Source organism: Trachurus japonicus, chromosome 16 (assembly GCF_045865225.1).
Source record: "Trachurus japonicus isolate A0001 chromosome 16, Traja_1.0".
Lineage (NCBI taxonomy): Eukaryota > Metazoa > Chordata > Actinopteri > Carangiformes > Carangidae > Trachurus > Trachurus japonicus.
This window is the reverse complement of record NC_140922.1, coordinates 1468811-1487424: the sequence shown is the minus strand read 5'-3', so window position 1 is coordinate 1487424 and position 18614 is coordinate 1468811. Positions and strand designations below refer to the sequence as shown.

At 40.9% G+C, this 18614-nt stretch overlaps 1 protein-coding gene across 13 annotated transcripts in view; it reads right to left on the bottom strand.

Annotated features, from left to right (window-relative positions):
* The window catches only part of adgrb1a (adhesion G protein-coupled receptor B1a), a 226568-nt gene that overhangs the window by 76871 nt on the left and 131083 nt on the right, over nt 1-18614 (bottom strand). For all 13 annotated transcript variants that reach the window (XM_085803409.1, XM_085803415.1, XM_085803411.1 and 10 more), the window contains 5 exons: nt 18394-18588; nt 16981-17049; nt 14528-14636; nt 6720-6863; nt 148-223 (listed from right to left, as the gene is read on the bottom strand). In XM_085803409.1, coding sequence (XP_085659535.1) covers nt 148-223; nt 6720-6863; nt 14528-14636; nt 16981-17049; nt 18394-18588 — 593 coding nt within the window. The remainder of the gene's footprint in view (nt 1-147; nt 224-6719; nt 6864-14527; nt 14637-16980; nt 17050-18393; nt 18589-18614) is intronic.

The window sequence follows — 18614 nt, the reverse complement described above, 5'->3', positions numbered from 1 at the left end:
TATTCAATTAGTGTCTGTTGTACCGAAACCGTACCGAACCGTGACCCCTGAACCGAGGTGCGTACCGAACCGTGACTTGTGTGTACTGTTACACCCCTATCATGTATATTTTAAGATGAGTGGTCAAACGCTCATCAGCGTTCTTACCTCTGCAGGTTGAGGATACTGCTCAGGTTCCTGTACAGAACGATGCCGGTCACAAACGTGGAGGAGTCGTCTGCATCTGTAGCAGGGAGGAAAGAGAGGAGCTGAGGACCAGGTCAAAGTCTCATCATCAGCACACAGGAGTGTTGGCTGACACAGAGTGGTTCAGCCTCTGTTGGTACAGTGGAGAATGCAGGTCAGCCCTGCTGCTTCCACCCCCCCCCCCGCCCCCCCCCCAACCCCCAATAGCTCTCTACACTGGAAGTGGCCTACATGACTAGTCAGCTATAAAGACTGCCTCTTACGCTGCTTTGTAGTCCCACACACACACACACACACACACACACACACACACACACACACTTGCACAAATGCACAGTCACAACAGCAAACTGAACACATGCAAATATTAAAAGTTAAAAGCAAGGCTAACTTGCTTTTCAAATGCATCACACGCACACACGCAGGGCACTGTGTGCTTCTTTTATCTGACACATAACATGGATTATTTCCTCATGAGCTCCTGGAGCTGAATCAGATCACTTGTGTATCTACTGTGGTTGTTAGGTTCATCATCACACTTGTACAAACATCTCAACACTCAACTGGAGTTTTGAGGCCAACACTGACATTGATATTGTTAAACAAACATTGGTTAAAAAAGAAAAGACATAACAATATATTGGCAAATCATTTTTTAGCACATGAAAAATGAACAAAAAATAATAATAACACAAATTGTTTTGTGTAATTGTGACCAAGAGACACTGTGACAACATAATATTTCATTGTGGGGAAAAAAAATCATAAGGATGGCTGCTAACAACTGAACAGACTCTGTCTCTTTACTGTCAATTCAATGATATGAGCTGTTAATGACAATGATGATGGTGAAGATGGTGAAGATGATGATGATGATGATGATGATGATGATGATGAGTGAAAAGGTGAAGTATCTCCTTATTTGTGAAACTAATGCTAAAGTAACTTCATAAGGGGCTCCACGTCCCTCGTGTTAAACTTTTTCTGACCTTTGACCCCAGACAATCAAGAACCTAAATATTATTCTCTTAGACTCTAAAAATTAAAAACGTTATTCTTCTAGTATTTGGACATTTGTTTTTAAAAATGTTTGAGTTCACTCTCAAAGTGACATATTTATTCTTGTAATATTATGACTTTATTCTTTAAAGTATGCGTTCATTCTTAATTTGTAATGTTAGGACGTAATTCTTGTGGTTCTCAAAGTTTTTCCCTCATTTTGGTCTTAATCCTCTGTTGTAAGACATTGTCAGTCTAACTCTAATCAAACCACAACGCTTCTTAAAGAACCCTCACTCTTATCACAGGAGTGATCCTGTTGGGTTGGGGTCAGCTGTGGTTTCCTGTGGTAACGGTGAGGTATTCTTAATACACGTCCTATACAGTCCTGTTTCTGCTTCAAATGACATTTTATCAACTCATTCCAAAATCCTATAAATTTCATCTGAGGAGAAAAACAATCTTTGATCCAGAGGTGAGGAAACCTTTTTCAAATTATCCCCAACCTTTGCAGATATGCAGAGAATATGGTGCTTCAACAAAGTTTTTCATTTCACTTATGTTGAGAAAACCCATAGTTACAATTTAATGTATTTATGTTGGGTTTTTTTTAGCAGATTTCTACCAACACTATTTCTTATAAGCCTATAGGTCCAGTGGCTGGGGTTCACTGGTGGCCGCAATTAGGTCTATTAAAGTCTATCATTGTGATAAACCAATTATACATTTAAATTCCTGTAGGCAGATTGATTATACTTGTATCAATATGAGGCCACCAACTTTTCTAAATTTACGATGGACAACAAGTTGTAAAAGGTTGTGATCCAGACATTTACTGTAGAAGTTACTAGACAGCAGGTATAAGAACTCCACATAAAATGACTTTAGAACAGATCAGTTTGGAGTTTTATAGAAATTGATGAACTATAATGACTTCAGTCCCGGTACTGCTGCGCCTGTAGTTTTTTCCCTGCTCAATGTTATCAGTATGACATGTCCAGTATGTGCATCCAAGATATTCATAGTCTGTGAATTTCTTGTGGGTAGGTAAACAACTCAACCAGTATGTTAAACTAGTTACAACTATTTCAACTACAAAATTACAAAATGAAGACATATTAAAAGAATACTTTGTTGGACCCACTGGTTCATGGAAAGGAAAAACCAGATGCCACTAAACGCATCAGGAGTCCCTGAACTTCAATGAAATAAAAACATCAATTGCTTTGGATGAAACACTGAGCAGGAGAACCGACCAATCAGCAAAAGAGCGGCAGGAACTTGCAGCCCTCCAGTGTTGTCTGACTTTACACAGGGCTTTTTACTTTCACGTTTAATGTCTTGTTGCATTTTTCCACAGGGCCTCACCCTTAGGTCAGCTAACACTAGGGACCACACCTGAACACATACACATTGACCCAGTTAGGAGTCTTTCCAGCGAGACTCTGATAATCTCCTACAGTCCTACAGTATGTAGAGTGGGACATCTACTGGCTGGTATTGATCCATCTGTATACACATGGCTGCAGCTGCACAGAGCAGAGCCAGTGTAGAAGGGAAGAACTTTGTCAAAACTTGCCTGCTGGACTCCAAAAAGTCACAGTCAGTGTCAAAGACAAAAAAAAAAAAGAAAATCTGCCGGGCCATCTGCCGGGCCATCTGAAGAAATCCAGCTCTTCTGCTCCAGCACACTGCACAGCAGCCCGGGAGTATGCAGCAGTGAGCCAGGCAGCAGGCTGAGGCCGTAGCTCCCAGGCAACAGCTGAGCTTCCCTGGGTATCAGGGAAGAACCAAGGAAGACATGTGTGTGTGTGTGTGTTTTGGGGGGGAGTTGAAGTATTATGTATCCCGTTCAAAAACTCTTTGGCAGGCCCATCCAATGTGCTCAGCCAGATTCAGTCTGTGCGCCCAACAAGAGGTCGCCTGGAGGGACTTGAACCAGCGATTCAATAAGTTCTATGTACTGTATGTCTGTGAAAACTCTCACAAAGTATCTGTCCATACACATGCACTGCAAAAACTCAAAATCTTACTAAGAATATTTGTCTCATTTCTAGTCAAAACAAATCTCATTCTACTTAAAATAAGACTCATCACATAAAAAACAGCTTGTTTTTAGACTCTTTAACTTCTTTCAAGCATATTTTCACTTTAAATAAGTAGAAAGGTCTGATTGTGGGGCAAGTTTTTCTTTCACTGGCAGATTTTTCTACTTATTTTAAGTAAGAATTTGTTTGAAACAAGTGAAAATTATCTAAAAACAAGTTATTTTCTAGGTCTCATTTTAAATGGAAAGAGATTAGTTATGACTAGAAATGAGACATTTTGGCAAGAAATAACACAAATGTTCTTGAAAATATTTGGAGTTTTTGCTGTGTGTTGTGAACTAGAAAACCCTTCAGAAACCTGCTTAGCTACTATTACACACTAAAAGCAGGTTACACATTGTATGTACTTTCTGTCTCTGCTTTGTGTTTTTGAACGCAAACAAACCTGCGCTGTGTTTTCCTCACACGTTTTACAGAGGCTTTCAAAAAACTGCAGAATATGAGGTGCATGAAGTTAAAGCAGAAGTAAGCGATCCGGTGGTTTTGGCTAATGCTGCATTCCAGGCCGGCTTTTGAAATCGTAAATTACAGCTTCAAGTCACAACTTACGACTTTGTAGCGTTCCAGGCAACCCACTCGTGTTTTTCCAACCTGTTTTACCGGTGAAAGTCACTATAACGGCCACTCGTAACTTCCGACCCGTGAACTCGTACCAGATCAAACTGGTACGACTTCACAGGTCGGAAAAACAGGAGTTACGAGTTGCCTTGAACGCACCATAACAGTCATCGTCCCTACGTCACCACATTCACGGCGTCCCTTGGCTGCACACACAGCCCTGCATGCCGTTCTCTCTCCTCATTGGATAAAAACTGTAGGATACGATAAATGTTTTTTCCTCGGCTCAGAACAGAGCAGAGTGACTGACAGACCCGTGTTTCAGTCCAAACACTCTATTGCTGTCGGAAGATATAACTATTTAAGATTTATATTAACACAAATATATCACTTACTTCTGCTTTAAGGTTCAGAATATGACATTTTCAACAAACTACTATTGTCTATGTAGAAATACAGTAGAGTTATTTTTAGCTTTTAATGAAATACAATACAATTAAGCTGCACATTATGAAAAAAAATAGACTTAAGCACTGTTGAACTGGCATAACTGCTACTGCATGCTCCAACATAACAACATCACTCAACTTTTGCAGAGAACACACTCTTTTGTGTGTGTCTGTGTGTGTGTTCTTATATTTGTATACACCTTGTTGAAAAATGATTTCCTTTAATGGTAATAATTGAACCATAGGTTACTGCATTGACCTTGTTGTACAGTTAAAAAAATAGTTTAGATGCTTAGTGATTGATTAGTGATTATTAATTATATTGTTAACCCTGTAAATTGCAATATTGTGATAGAACCCTAGATGAGTATTATTATTGTTCTCTGTGTTTGCAGACCGCAGGATGGAAAAGAATCAAATTCTGCCTGCAGCTCCAACACAGTTTCATTTCATGTTCAGAGGACGCCTCTGTCGCTGCTCTTTTGTTGCCTACAGAGAATGTGTTGCGTTTTTTTTTTTTTTTTTTTCATTTTAAGAAAAAGCTCATTTCAGAAGGTTTCCAGAGACATGAGAGGGGAGCAGACAATCAGCGCGAACAAGACATCAGAGAGCCGTTTTAATCCATGTAAGCAGGTCCAGGCTGGATACATAAAGAGAGCTGGCTGCTGGTGTGACATTAGCACTGTGGAGACACATCTCCCAGCTGGGGAGGAAATTGTTTCTAATTGCTCCTGATTGGCTCCTGTTGACTCCTGATTAGGAGTGACGGCCTCATTAGCATGCTAGCGGTTGCAGGGCTGTTTTTAATGGTCAAAAACATCCCGGCTGACAAATAACACCACTGCCAGTGAAATGGTGCACGTAGCTACTGTAGCACCTGCCTGCAGCTGGGGGTGGGGGGGCGTGGGGGGGCTCAGCTGCTGCACACACCGTTCAAATCAACACTGATAACAGATGATGCTATAACCTCCGGAATGTATTCAATAGCAATGTCTACTATTCCTTTACCATTTAGATACTCCAAGGTAACTACATACAATTCCATATCTTAAAGAGCATATGTTTTTGGTGTGAGTGGGTGCGTGTATGTGTGTGTGTGTGTGGGGGGGGGTCGGGTCTTTTAACTTGTAAAGCACTTTGTGTTACTTTTTATATGTATAAAAGGTGCTATATCCAGGTTAAAAACATTTCTCTTTTCATGTGCTTATGGCTGAGCTCTTTCAAAGAACTTTAAATCGTAATCTTGGATTTGTACTGCAAGTCCTCTTAATTGTTTTAATACAAATCAATCTTTCATGCTGCAAACTCATATGTTATGCTCTATTTTAGTCTAGTTTTTATTTTATTATATAAGCATATACATATATATATTATTTTCTTTTTTCTTGCACTTTCTTGCTTTTAATTGTATGTTTAATGTTTACAATTTTACTATTCTTACTGTTAAATGTTTTGTCTTTATGTAAAGCACATTGAGTTGCCTATATAAATAAAGATGCCTTGCCTTGCCTTGCCAATATTGAAAACTGCTATGATAAAGGTACATCCAGGTCAATTGATGAATAATTCTCAGATTTGATTGATTCTTTGATCAATCTCTTGGTATAGAATGTGGAAATGAGGAATAATAAAGCCATCAGACAAAACGTCTTATTTTTTATATAACAATATCTATGATTATTTTGTTAATTCAGATGTAAGGTATGGTGGCCCTGAGAGATCATCTCATTGCATTTTAAGAAAACATATGCAAATACACAAACACAATGCAAATATGCATCACAAACACACAAAAAAATTAAATGGGTACATTTCCTTGTATGTTTTCTAAAGGATGGAACTGTTCTCTGAATGCATTTAAGTTTTTACTATTTGCATGTGTTTCCTTGAGCTGCATTGTGTGAAGCTGTCAGAGTCACTCAACTAAGGTGTTCAGGAGTTGAAATGCAGAGAAGCAGCATGTCCTCACATTATAGGTCATCTCTGCTTTAACAGTCCCTTTATCTGTAAACAGCCAGTAAGTAATCTCTGTTAAACCTCCCATTCGGCAGTTAAAACCAATCAAACAGATCTGGCAGATGGGGTTTGTATTAACATTTTGTGAGACTTGTTCTGGTCTTATTGAAGAGAACAGGCCTTTTTGTTGTACAGCTGGTGAACAGCAGGAGAAGCAAAATGATTTCATTATTCTCCTGCGTGTTTTATTTGCAACATTAAATACAACCACGTCTTTGTGTGTCTGTCTGAGCAGGGCGCACGGCTGTACGTCCGCATAACACACTTTATAAATCATCCTGTCAAAGATACTTAGAATCGATTCCCACAAAATAATCTGTTCCCAGTCAGTAAATGCTGCTATCTTCTGAGGTATCTGTGTATGAATGAGTATGGAGTATGTGAGGTGTGTCGCAGCTCTCACCTGGCTTGCCGGTCGACAGGATGTTTTTGGGGATGGTGACTCTGTCCTCGGAGGTGCGGGCCCAGTCGGCCATGCCCCTCCAGCCCTTCATGGGGAAGCTGATGTCCGCATGGCCCACCACCGGACGTTTGTGGATGCTCAGCACTGCAACAGAGGAACAACTGTGAGTCCTTTACAGGTTAAACTGATGTCACACCTGACTAGAACACGTGTACATCTGACTGTTCATCAGCATCAAGTCATACAGTCAGGAGCTTCAGATAGAGGTCACATCAAACATCACAACACCGTACACATTGGAAACTCATGGGTTATTTCTCTAACCCAATACTTAGGTTGTTTGGGTTTTGTACTATTTCTGGGTTATTTTTCAAAGAGTATCGCATTTTCTGGGTTACACACTAAAAACTCTTGGGTTATTTCTTTAACCCAATTTCTGGGTTGCCTGTGTTGGGTTTAAATTCTGAGTTATTTTTCAAAGACTAACCCATTTTCTGGGCTGTTAACACATTTATAATATGAACAATCAGTCTTGTGTTCGCCTACCCGTTTTTTTGTTGTTGTTTTTTTTTTTTGGGGGGGGGGGTTACTGTACTTTGCCTGTATTCTTGGGACATTTTTGTGTTTTTCCCCTAACTGGATTTGGCTGCCTGTCTACCTGTGTATGACTTGGACTGGACAAGTAAAGGATAACTGTTGTAGTGTGTCCTTCTTCTGCTCCTGACTCTAAGGTTCATCCAAGAGTGTTACAGGAGGACTTTTGCCTCTAGAGTCTCCAGTGATCAGTCCAGACCACGGGGACCCAGAGCAGCACTAGTTCAAGCTGTTAGTGCAGGCAGCACTAACAGTTTTATCTGATGATAAATATAATGTAAGACTAAGTTTTGTTTGCTGGAATAAGGTAATTTGAATAGTAACCCAAAGTCATCATAACAGTGGCAGTGGCTCAGAGTCTAGAGTGTGTTGATCAGCAACCAGAAAATAGTAGTCAAATGTAGTCAATATAACCTAACCTTTTGGTCAAGTCCTTAACCTAAAACTTGGGTCAAAAAGATAACCCAATTTTCTTGGTTGAAATAACCAAGAAAGTAGTTGGTCCCTTTTTTAACCCAGGAGTTTTTACTGTGTAAACAGATATTGGATTGTTGCATTGAGTGCTGGAACACATAAACCTTAAATGCTGCAGTTTATTTGCTTGATGTTGTCAGTCTGAGGGTTGCAGCTATGTATGGTCTGAAATCATTTCCCCGGTCAAGAGCCTCCTGAACAGATTTGATTTTGGATTAAATTTTGAACTTGACCTCACTCTACTTGACCTAAGGTCCTTTATAAATACTTACATAGGAACCATGTAAAACAGCTACAAAATATGCTTCAAATCAAGGTAATAAAAGCAGTGTGGTGTGTGTCCCTGTGTGTAGTGTCAGTATGGCTGAAGAACCATGCTGCAGAGACGAACTGCTGGACCTCTGTTAACCTCCCACTCCTTCCACTTCCACTACCAAAATATGAGAACAAAAAGGTCTTGCAGCTAGATTTTCATAGGAGGACTTTCATTTAACACAGTTCCACTCGCCAGACATGTAAAAACTCTGTAGCTCCATCAGCAAAACTTTGCAAACACACACAAATCTCACTCTCTGGAAAATCGGTGCACATGCATAATTTCCACTCCCCCAGTGAAGCACACAACTGGATGAAGCCTCTCTCTAAGTCAGTCGAATTGTATCAAAACACTGTTTGTGATAAGACAAAGAATGATGTCACTGACTGTGGAACTGAGGTAAAAACCTTCATCAGTACAATCACAGCAGATGTAAAGTACTTTGTTACTCTGAACTTCATTTACTGGGACCAGAGACATGTTCATGGGGCTCAGACCGACTCTAACACCGTGAGTAGTAAACATTGCAACAGAATGAAACCTTTCATAGAATGATGCACAATGAGCAAAAACACACATTTTTGTTAATGAAATGTGAGATTTGAATTCCTGTGTAAACTCAGAATGATGACTATGAACTTATTTTTCTTTGTATTGGCTTATTCTGTATTTTCACTCCATGCATGTATCTTTGTATCTTTGCAACTGTGTCACATGGTCACAGCCACAGGAATGAGTGAAGTGACAGATACTCACATTCTGTATTTTATACAGAGCCTATATCATCCATACCCCTTTGAAATAGTCAGGTTATTTGCCACACCGGCTGAAATCAAACCTAATTTTTTATTTTATTTTCAGAGTTCAGTCAAATTCTGTGGTGAATGACATATATTACACTGGTCAAGTCCATCCACAGATTTTCTATTGGATTTAAGTCAAGACTATGACTTGGCCACTCAAGCGCATTCACCTTCCTGTCCTTAAGCCACTGTATTGTTCTTTTAGCGGTTATGTTCAGGATCATTGTCTGGGGGAAGGTGAATGACCCACCCATCTCCAGCTGTCTAGCAGAGGGACACGTTTTCCTCAAGAATTTGGTCGTCGGCTACTTAACTTGGCACCATTTTCCCATCAATCCTGACCAACTGCCCAGTCCCTGCTGAGGAGAAACATCCCCACAACATGATGCTGCCACCACCATGCTTCACAGTCAGGAGGTATGGTGTGCTGTGTTTGGGTCAAAAACGGGGCCTGGAGTTCAGTCAGAAAAGTTCAATCTTCAATCTTTCATCTGACCATAAAATCTTTTTCTGCAACAGAATCATCCAGGTGTTATTTTTCTTTTTCTTTTTTTAAATAGCTTTAACAAGAGTGGCACGTTTTCAGGAAAGGTTTTAAGAAAATGTTAAAGCAGAAGTAAGCGATCCGGTCGTTTTGGCTAATGCTGCGTTCCAGGCAGGCTTTTGAAACCGTAAGTTACGGCTTCAAGTCACGACTTACGACTTTGTAGCGTTCCAGGCAACCCGTAACTCGTGTTTTTCCGACCTGTGGCCTGTGAAAGTCACTATAACGGCCACTTGTAACTTCCGACCCGTGAACTTGTACCAGATCGAACTGGTACGACTTCACAGGTCGGAAAAACACGAGTTACGGGTTGCCTTGAACGCACCATAACTTCTTGTCAGCCGATGGAGTTAGCAGCCCCCGCCCTCGTCATGGATCTATTGGTCCTCGTCCTAACGTCACCACATTCAGGCGCATCCCTTGGATGCACACACAGCCCTTCATGCCATTCTCTCTCCTCATTGGATAAAACTTGTAGGATACAAGGAAAGTTTTCTCTTCGGCTCAGAGCAGAGCAGAGGGACTGAGAGACCTGTGTTTCGGTCCAAACACTCTATGTAAGTGATTGCTGTGGGAAGATATAACTATTTAAGACTTATATTAACACAAAAATATCGCTTACTTCTGCTTTAAGGTTTTGGCAGGGTGTGATGATTTTGTATGGGCAGTGGCACTGTAAAGAAATGACGTGTTTTGTGTGTCATCTATGCATCAGACACCTCTGGTCTGTTCATCCTGTGACTCATATCTCGAAAAGAAAATTGTAAATAAAACTATAGAATAATTACAACAGAATATGATAGAATAACTGCAGCAGAATGAATATTAACCAAACCATGAACAAACAAACAAAAACAGTCACTTTGCAGTTGGAGTTCATGTGTCTTGAAATCCCACATCCGAAACATCTCTAGCACTTTCATGAGTTTGGAGGAGGAAGCTGATCTAACTATATGCTGGCAGATAAAGGGATCGTTCCCGCGTGTGTGGCTTCACTTATGTGTGAGGTGTGGGAGGAGAGAGCAGGTCAGCCGCCCCGGAGGGGATGTGCTGCCGGTGTGGGCGGCTATTTGGCTCCAGACAGCGCGGTGGCACCGCTATAAACAGGACCTCTCATCTAGCCTCAATTCCCACATACTCTCCCTTGACTCGACTCAAACTCTGCCGGGTTTTTATCTGGGGGTCACAGACATCAGCAGAGACTCTGTGATGACTACACTGCATCATTTTTTCCCCTGGTAGAGGAAAAACACAGCGTTGCCGGGCAGTGAAAGGAGGCAACATGTGGATTTAAAAATCGCATGAGACGCATCTAAAAGAGCTGCTCCCCTGGGGAGGATTCATATTTACCATGGATGTAGACAGGCCTACTGAGGACAACAAGCCCCAATATAATAATATTCACAATTAGCTGAGACAATCTCAGACCTCCAAAGGGTTCAGATCCACTGTATCACAGACCAGACCCAATTTTACTGGATCAATGTGGAGGTTGCAAGGGATGGCATACAACTCTCATACTAGCAATATCACTATCATATTTCTAACCTCACAATAAAGACACAGTCTGGGCTTCAAATATGTGCAAATCCAATTACATAAAATGCAAACTCTCAATATTTTATCTTCCTTTTTATAAAATGACTTCATTATCTTCCACATCTGAAGGCGTATTAAGCTCAATCGGAAGAAAGAGACCAGTCATTTTTTCACAACTTTACCTCACTTATCCTGATACTGATGGACATGTGATGAATACTGTAATGATATACCTGATCTAACAGTGAGAAGCTAAAATCAGCCGATAGTCTGAATGAGATGGATGATGACATACATTAAGGCCGACAGCCTCTCACTGATTTTTGGTTGTTGTGACCCTGCAAAATCCACTGTCTTAGACTGTGTACCAAATCATTCACTACTCACTATATAGTGACTACACCGAGAACTAATATTATGCACTCAAAGAATCCCACAATGCAGTGTGAAAAGACGTGTACTGTACAACCAGTGGTCACTAACCAAGCATTATATACCATAATGCATTGTGGTTGTGCATGTCATGATGGTGGTCGACATTTGATCTGGAATGTTTTAATTGTGTGTCAGCAACAACATAATTAACCGCGTGGCAGAATAGTGTCCAAAAGTGTTTTCATTTTACCAGTCAGCTCACTCTATAGCCTCTATAGAATCCCCTATATAGTGAGTATGGAGGAGTAAATGAGTGAATTCAGACAGCCTTAGTCTGCCTTAGGGTTTATTTCCCATCATGCTCCTGGTGAAGCAGTTTTTGCTTCTTTAAATTCATCACTATATACGTTTTCATCAATTTTGCTGTTGTTGTGCCTTCTTATACTTTACACAACAACACAACAATCAATATTCAATACAGCATTGCACTCTTTCACATTTGTAGTTCATAGTGTTTCTATGAAATGGAATGAGTTGAAAATTAGCCTCAGCTATAAGCTTCACACCTATTTAATGTCCTGTGTGTGTCAGTCTCAGTGCAGATCATTGAGCTTTGTCAAGTTTTAAGCCACATAGACTTTCTCCACCTTGGTGGTTTTTAAGATATATATATTTGGACCATATGAAGGATTTTGGTCCCCGGACATCTGGATCTGAAGGTATCAGAGAATAAGCCGAGTAAATGTCAGACAGCTCAGCTCCCAGCTGCTGGAAATGTCCCGTCCTGTGTCCTTTGTTAAAGTGAAACTCTTTTACAGTATTGGTTTACTGATTTCATTCCACTGGTGTGTTTGTTATGGAGAAGAGGGACCGTCTGTTGATAACCCAGCTGCTGGTAAAATTCTGCAGAACATCTGGTTCCTGAGTTATCAGAGAAGCAAAAGTAAGAAGTGGGAATTTCCAGCTATGAAGCACTTGTTGTGTTTGAACTGGTTTTAATCCTCTGGTGTGTTTGTGATAAAGAGGACACTTCAGCTGCAGGTAAAAAAACAAAAAACAAAACAAAACAAAAAACTGCTGAACGTCTGGTTTGTAAGTTATAAAGGAAACAATCAAAACAAAGGTCGGCTGTGGTCTCAGCTTCCAGCTCTCCCTGACGTCTGTTCTCTGCACAGCGTTGGTGAAACGCTGGCTTAAAGTGTGAAACTGGTTTATGCAGTGTTTTTAATATTGTAATCATAGAGTGTGTTTGACTCCTGAACCACTGACACTGAAGGGATTCCCATGATAATCACCCAACTCCATCTTTTGTCATTGGGAGACCTCTAGAAACAGAAGTTATACAGCTAGTGGTGAGTTGAAGATAATACAGACATTATTCAACATGTTTGATTTTAATGGAGAATCAAGGTGAAAAAATAAATAATAATGACCCTTTTCTGCTACACAGTGCTCGCTCCATCTAGCTCTCTATTATAGTAGTTTTCCACACAGCAGCTGTTTCACTTGCGTTACAACAGTCTCAGTGCAGATCAGTGGTTGCTGTTGCCGGTGTGTGTGTTTTTTTTTCTGTTTTTTTTTAAGCAGGTTTTAATTGTTGTGTCGAACGTCACACTCCTGACTCTTCCAGTGACGACACTCTGGCCAATCAGTACTTTTTGGAAACGGGTCCCAGAGCGGGAAAATCTGAAGAAAGCGCCCCAGCATTTTCATGTAGACACCCATAACTGATCTTTTGTGAAACGATGATGTCATACCGCCAAACGCTCTAACCTGTAACCTGAGACACACTGCTACAAGTATACAGTCTATGGACGTAACGTTACAACAAAAACAACGGCCGACTATTGTCAGGTCCCTCGGACACTGCGGATGAAACGCCCCTGTTAAAGGATAATTCCGAAAAAATTCCAAATTCAACTCAGGGCTGTATTTTCCTAATATTTTAGGTCTAAAAGAAGGAATCTGAAGATTTTCAGTTTAATCGCTCCTGTTTTGCGGTAGTTGTGTCTGTCCCCGCATCGCCACGGCAGCGATGAATGGAGCGGATGGAAGTTCCGCTGCTTAGGCTGTTTACATCCCTCAAAGCGGTAATTATTTTCCACAGACAGCGTCAGATGGCTACTCAAACATGCACCGAGAAGTTTGTTTACTTCAAGCAAGCCGACATGTTTGTAAAACTAGATCTAATTCAAAGTCTCGCGGAGTTTCACACGAGACCCAAGTTGATGCTCGGTGTGTTCATGTGCAGTCGGAAGCTCCCGTTTGTGTCATAAACACAGGAATATCAACTCTTGACTTGCTTGAAGTAAATTAGATCTAGTTTTACAAACATGTCGGCTTGCTTGAAGTAAATAAACTTCTGGGTGCATGTTTGAGTAGCCATCTGACGCTGTCTGTGGAAAAAAATTGCGGCTTTGAGGGATGTAAACAGCCTAAGCAGCGGAACTTCCATCCGCTCCCATTCATCACTGCTGTGGTGATGCGGGGACAGACACAACTACCGCAAAACAGGAGACATTAAACTGAAAACCTTCAGATTCCTTCTTTTAGTCCTAAAATGTTAGGAAAATACAGCCCAGAGTTGAATTTGCCTGGAATTGTCCTTTAAATCATCACCAATCGTAATATTTGCACTGACACAACTCCAAGTCAACGTTTAATCAACTCATAATGTTTGGAGTTTGAATACAGTGGGCAAAGCTTTCTGTCTTCTGGAGTTATGGGGAACTTTTTCACTACTAACAAGATAAAGGTGGTTTTGGGTGAAGCTCTGTTTCTTCAGTGGAGTGGAGGTGAGCAGTGACAGTGGAAAAGGGCCATTAAAGAGTGACTGTAGAAGCCCAGACCTCCTGCCAAAGATCACAATGGAAGGAGCAAAACTTTCCTGATTTCATTCTGACTTTGGAAATAAGTCTGTGAGAGTGGAATCCAAAGCGGTTTTGTGTAGGGCCGGCATTAGCTGACACAAACCTCCTGCTGCTCTAACATCACTTGTTGCATCAACAACAAGCAGCGCGCCTTAGACTGAAGGCACATGAAACCATCAGGTCACCAGCAGCAGCAGCAGCCCCCATATAGACAGATAACAGTATTCCTTTTTTTTTTTTTTGATAAGCAAGAAAACGGCTGTGGAGATCTCCTGGCTGGAGATAAGACTGACCTAGGTTATCAGTGGCTTCATACGTGTCTTGGAAGTCTTTCATCCTCAGGCCGATGACATCCACAAAGTCCTCGACCAGACGAAACAGCTCTTTGATGTTCGGCCCCAGCTGAGAACACCACACACACACACATGAAAGAAGACGGAGAAAAAAATGGATTAAGGATCTGAGGTGAATATTCTGAACAGCTGTAGAAACACAAAGTCTTTTATTTAAAAAAAAAAAAAAGCGTGTGACGAACACCGTCACAGCATCCTGTAATGGTTTAAGGTCAGCGCATCTTTGTGTATTATGGTCTTCCTCTTGAGTTTGAGGGCAAAATGTACATGTCCTCTGTGGGTTTTCATTCCCTGATGTTATAAATGGTGATAAATGATCAAACTCAACAGTGAGTTGTGTGGAAATGAATAAGGCTGCGTGCCTCCACTATGATAGGATCGCTATTTGATGAGCATTTAATGTCTTTAAGGGAGAAGACTGTTCAGACAGATAGGAGAGGAGAGGTAGAAATCACAGGAATGACACTGTAACCACTCAGCTACAACAGCTATTTTCATTTTCTCCTTCCTTTATTTCAAGTAAGAAAATATACAATATGTGATCTTAAGAACCTAAAACCATCTTAGTGTAGCTCTATGTTTCCTCTCTCAGGCTCTAGCTCCAGGAAACAACAGGTCAGTCAATCACCAATCAGAAGAGAAGTAGTCTCTTTTCTCTGTTTGTTTTTAAATCACAGGCTGAGATGTGAAAAGATGTGATGCTTATGGTTTAATGATAGCTGGCAAGATTTTCCCCTTTTACTTTTCTAATTTTCCTATTCTCTCTGTAAATACTTATTTTGTGTTGAATACAAATACTTTACTCATTTTATTAATAAAAAAGAAGAAAAAGAAGAAGAGAAGTAGTCTCCTCTTTATTTCTCTTTTAATTTTCTGTGTATTTATATATTTGTTTGTGTGTTTACGGTAAGAAGGAAGGATGTGTGTTATTACTGATCTGTAAAAATGATGTAGGACTGGGCGGGGTTGCGGGTGGCAGGGAATAAGTGGTTGTTGTTTTCGAAAAAGGAAAAAGTCCTTATTTCTCCTCTGATTGGCTATTACCACTCAGAGAAACCAACTCCTGCTAATTTGGATGGTGGCCTGTGGGCGTGACTGAGGTGTTGTGGGTGGATGTTTTGTTGTGACATCACAAAGTTACAGAAGTCCAGAGACTCAGTTTGTGAATACAGGCTCTGTGCATTTCTCTGTGGACTGAAGCCTGGTTTATAGTTCTGCATCGCGTTGACGGCGTACCTACGGACCAATCACAGTCCTTGCGGTTCGCGTCACTACAACGCGCACCGCAGGGACTGTCAATGTGGTAAATTCACCCGTTCACAGCCTGGACTGGTTTAGTGGTCGGACAGACCAACATTTGCAATAAAAGCGTTTGTTTTTCAGTTGCCATTGGTTACTGTGACCGGAAGCAACGCGTTCCCTCGACGCAGAACTTTGAATGCTCAACGACGGCGTCGGGTCTACGCCGTTGACGCGATGTGTAGTCAGGGTTTTTTGGAGGTGCGCATCAGGCTACGGCGTAGGGTCCGTGTAGACGCCGTAGCTACGCCGTCACCACGACGCAGAACCATAAACCAGGCTTTAGGCTTTGATACCTTGGTACACACACACACACACACACACACACACACACACACCCTGTTGCGCTGAGGCCGACTCAGGCCGATCCACCTGGTCGGTCATCAATCTCCTGCCCTGATAGATCTACAGACTGAGGGTTTGTCAGTTTGATAAAACACTTCTCTGTTTAAAACTTAACATTAAAAGCAGACATGTTGTTGGCTGTGATAAATTCTCCAACCCAACTTTCAAGTCACCACAACTTAGTATTGATTTTACCTTCAAGAAATAAAGGACAGCTGAGGCTGCTTGGAAGGCCGGGACACACACAGCCAGTAAATAAAATGGAAGGTGTGCACACTGGTGGAAAGTCTGGTTCATAATTAATCAAACTGAGTTCTGGTTAATTAAGAGAGGGAGGAAAAAATCTCCTGAAAAGAAATGCCACAGGTTAATGACTATAATAATCATTTTAATAATAATTAATCTTTTCATGCTGAGAGAATAAACATCTCAGTTTGGTTTATTTAAAGCAGCTCTGATGGCTGCACGGTGACACTGCTGAGAGTGAGCACAGCGCTGCATGGGCGGATGAGTGAGGCAGATGGATGAGTGGGTGTTTGCGTTGACTTGGTTACTCATTAGCTATAGCTATTTGCGTCCGTCAGCGCTTCTACCGCTCCGTCTACCTCGACGCAGGTGGGCTGTTTGTCTTTGCGGCGCCGTCTAACTCGTCACTTCTGCAGCTGCTTTAGCTCAGAGTTCAACAAAAGACCTGATTGCCGTTCAGGTGACGTCGCCCTGTTTAAAGGAACAAGTGGCGTGATACTCACCAGTTGTGCCTCCTCCCATCTCTCCCTGTTCTCCTCCATCAGCAGGTTGCTGACTGACAGCACAAAGTTCTGCAATACAAAGAGAAAATGTTTCATATTATCACCTGTATTTACACATTTAAAGAGTAACTAAACCCCCAAACCACTTTTTTACTTCATATTTGGGTATGAAGTAGTGTTGTTGGTTGATTCTGGTCCAACACTTGACATTTTAGTCAAAATATTTCAATTTGGTGTGTTTTGTAGTAAAATGTAAGAGTGACTGCCCTCTATGGGTTGAAACCACTGTCGAAAAGTTTGCCCACCCCTGGTTTAGAGAGATTGACATGTCAGGATTATCCATGAGTTGTGATACTGAGCAGCAGCAGTGTGTTGGATATTCCTCCCTTTTTAACACTGGGGCCAACAGACCTGTACCTGAGCCATGTTGATGTGCAAATATCCTCAAAGGATCACAGCTGTTACCATTTTAAAGGCTGCACGACATATCTGATCATATCTGATTCCGCTGAGCTTCGTTATCACCCATAAACAATTAAAAACTCATCACTGAGCCACAATGAGCCACAATGCTGCATTCAGTGTCATGCTACTTTATGACCATGAATCCACACTTTGATGATTACATCTCAGTCCTATAAACATGAGCATTAGAGCACCAGCTGTGTGTTATAACCCACAACTGAATATAGTCCCAACAAATGAAAGTCTAAGTAATATTTATTAAAAACTACAGCACCAAGATGGAAAGTTCTGTAAGACACAGACCTCCATTCAGGGATGGAATCAAAGATTTATTTTATTTAATTTTTATTTAAATGTATTTATTCATTATTTTTTGTCTTGTTTTGTCTAGATACATGTGGAATGTTTCCTCCTGTGTTGTTGTGTATGTATAAACACATTTTTAAAAATATCAGAGAATGCTGAATATATGTGCAAGACAAACAACAAGTGTGAACTTGCATTAATCATTTCAAAGAAATGAAGAGATGTGTACACCAGATTGAGCAGGAAGCTACTTTCCATCTGTTGACCTCACATAAAACATAAAGTATAGTCAACAATGATTCATTCCCACACAGCATCATGCAACAGACTATCCTATTGTTTAAAAACTGTGAATTATAGCAGCAGGTCTAGCCTAATAATAACGAAAACATCAAAATTTCACTGAATAATAATATAAATATATAATATTATATATTATTCAATATAGAATAAAAATATAAAGATTCACCTTTCACATAAGAAAGCTATAGATAAACATCAGACCCATACTATCACACTTCCTGACGTTTTGATATAATTTTGATCAATCCTAGCTGTAAATTAATATCAACTATCAGTCTTCACCATAACTAATAATATTTGGGCAGCATAAATCATCCATAAATCCACAAATGAAATCACCTTCATGTCCACACTGCTGGGGCTGTAGTAGGCCCTCCTGAAGATCTCCGTCATGTTCTTCAGCACGTCCACGATGGCCAGCAGGTCTCCGCTGTAGCTGGTCCCGTCGCTGGACGTCTCCTTCAGCTTGGTCATCACCTCCGACACTCCGTCTCCCACCAGGCCTCGCTGCGCTTTGGACAAATGTTCCCGAGTCTAACAAGAGAAATAGTTTCTCTTAT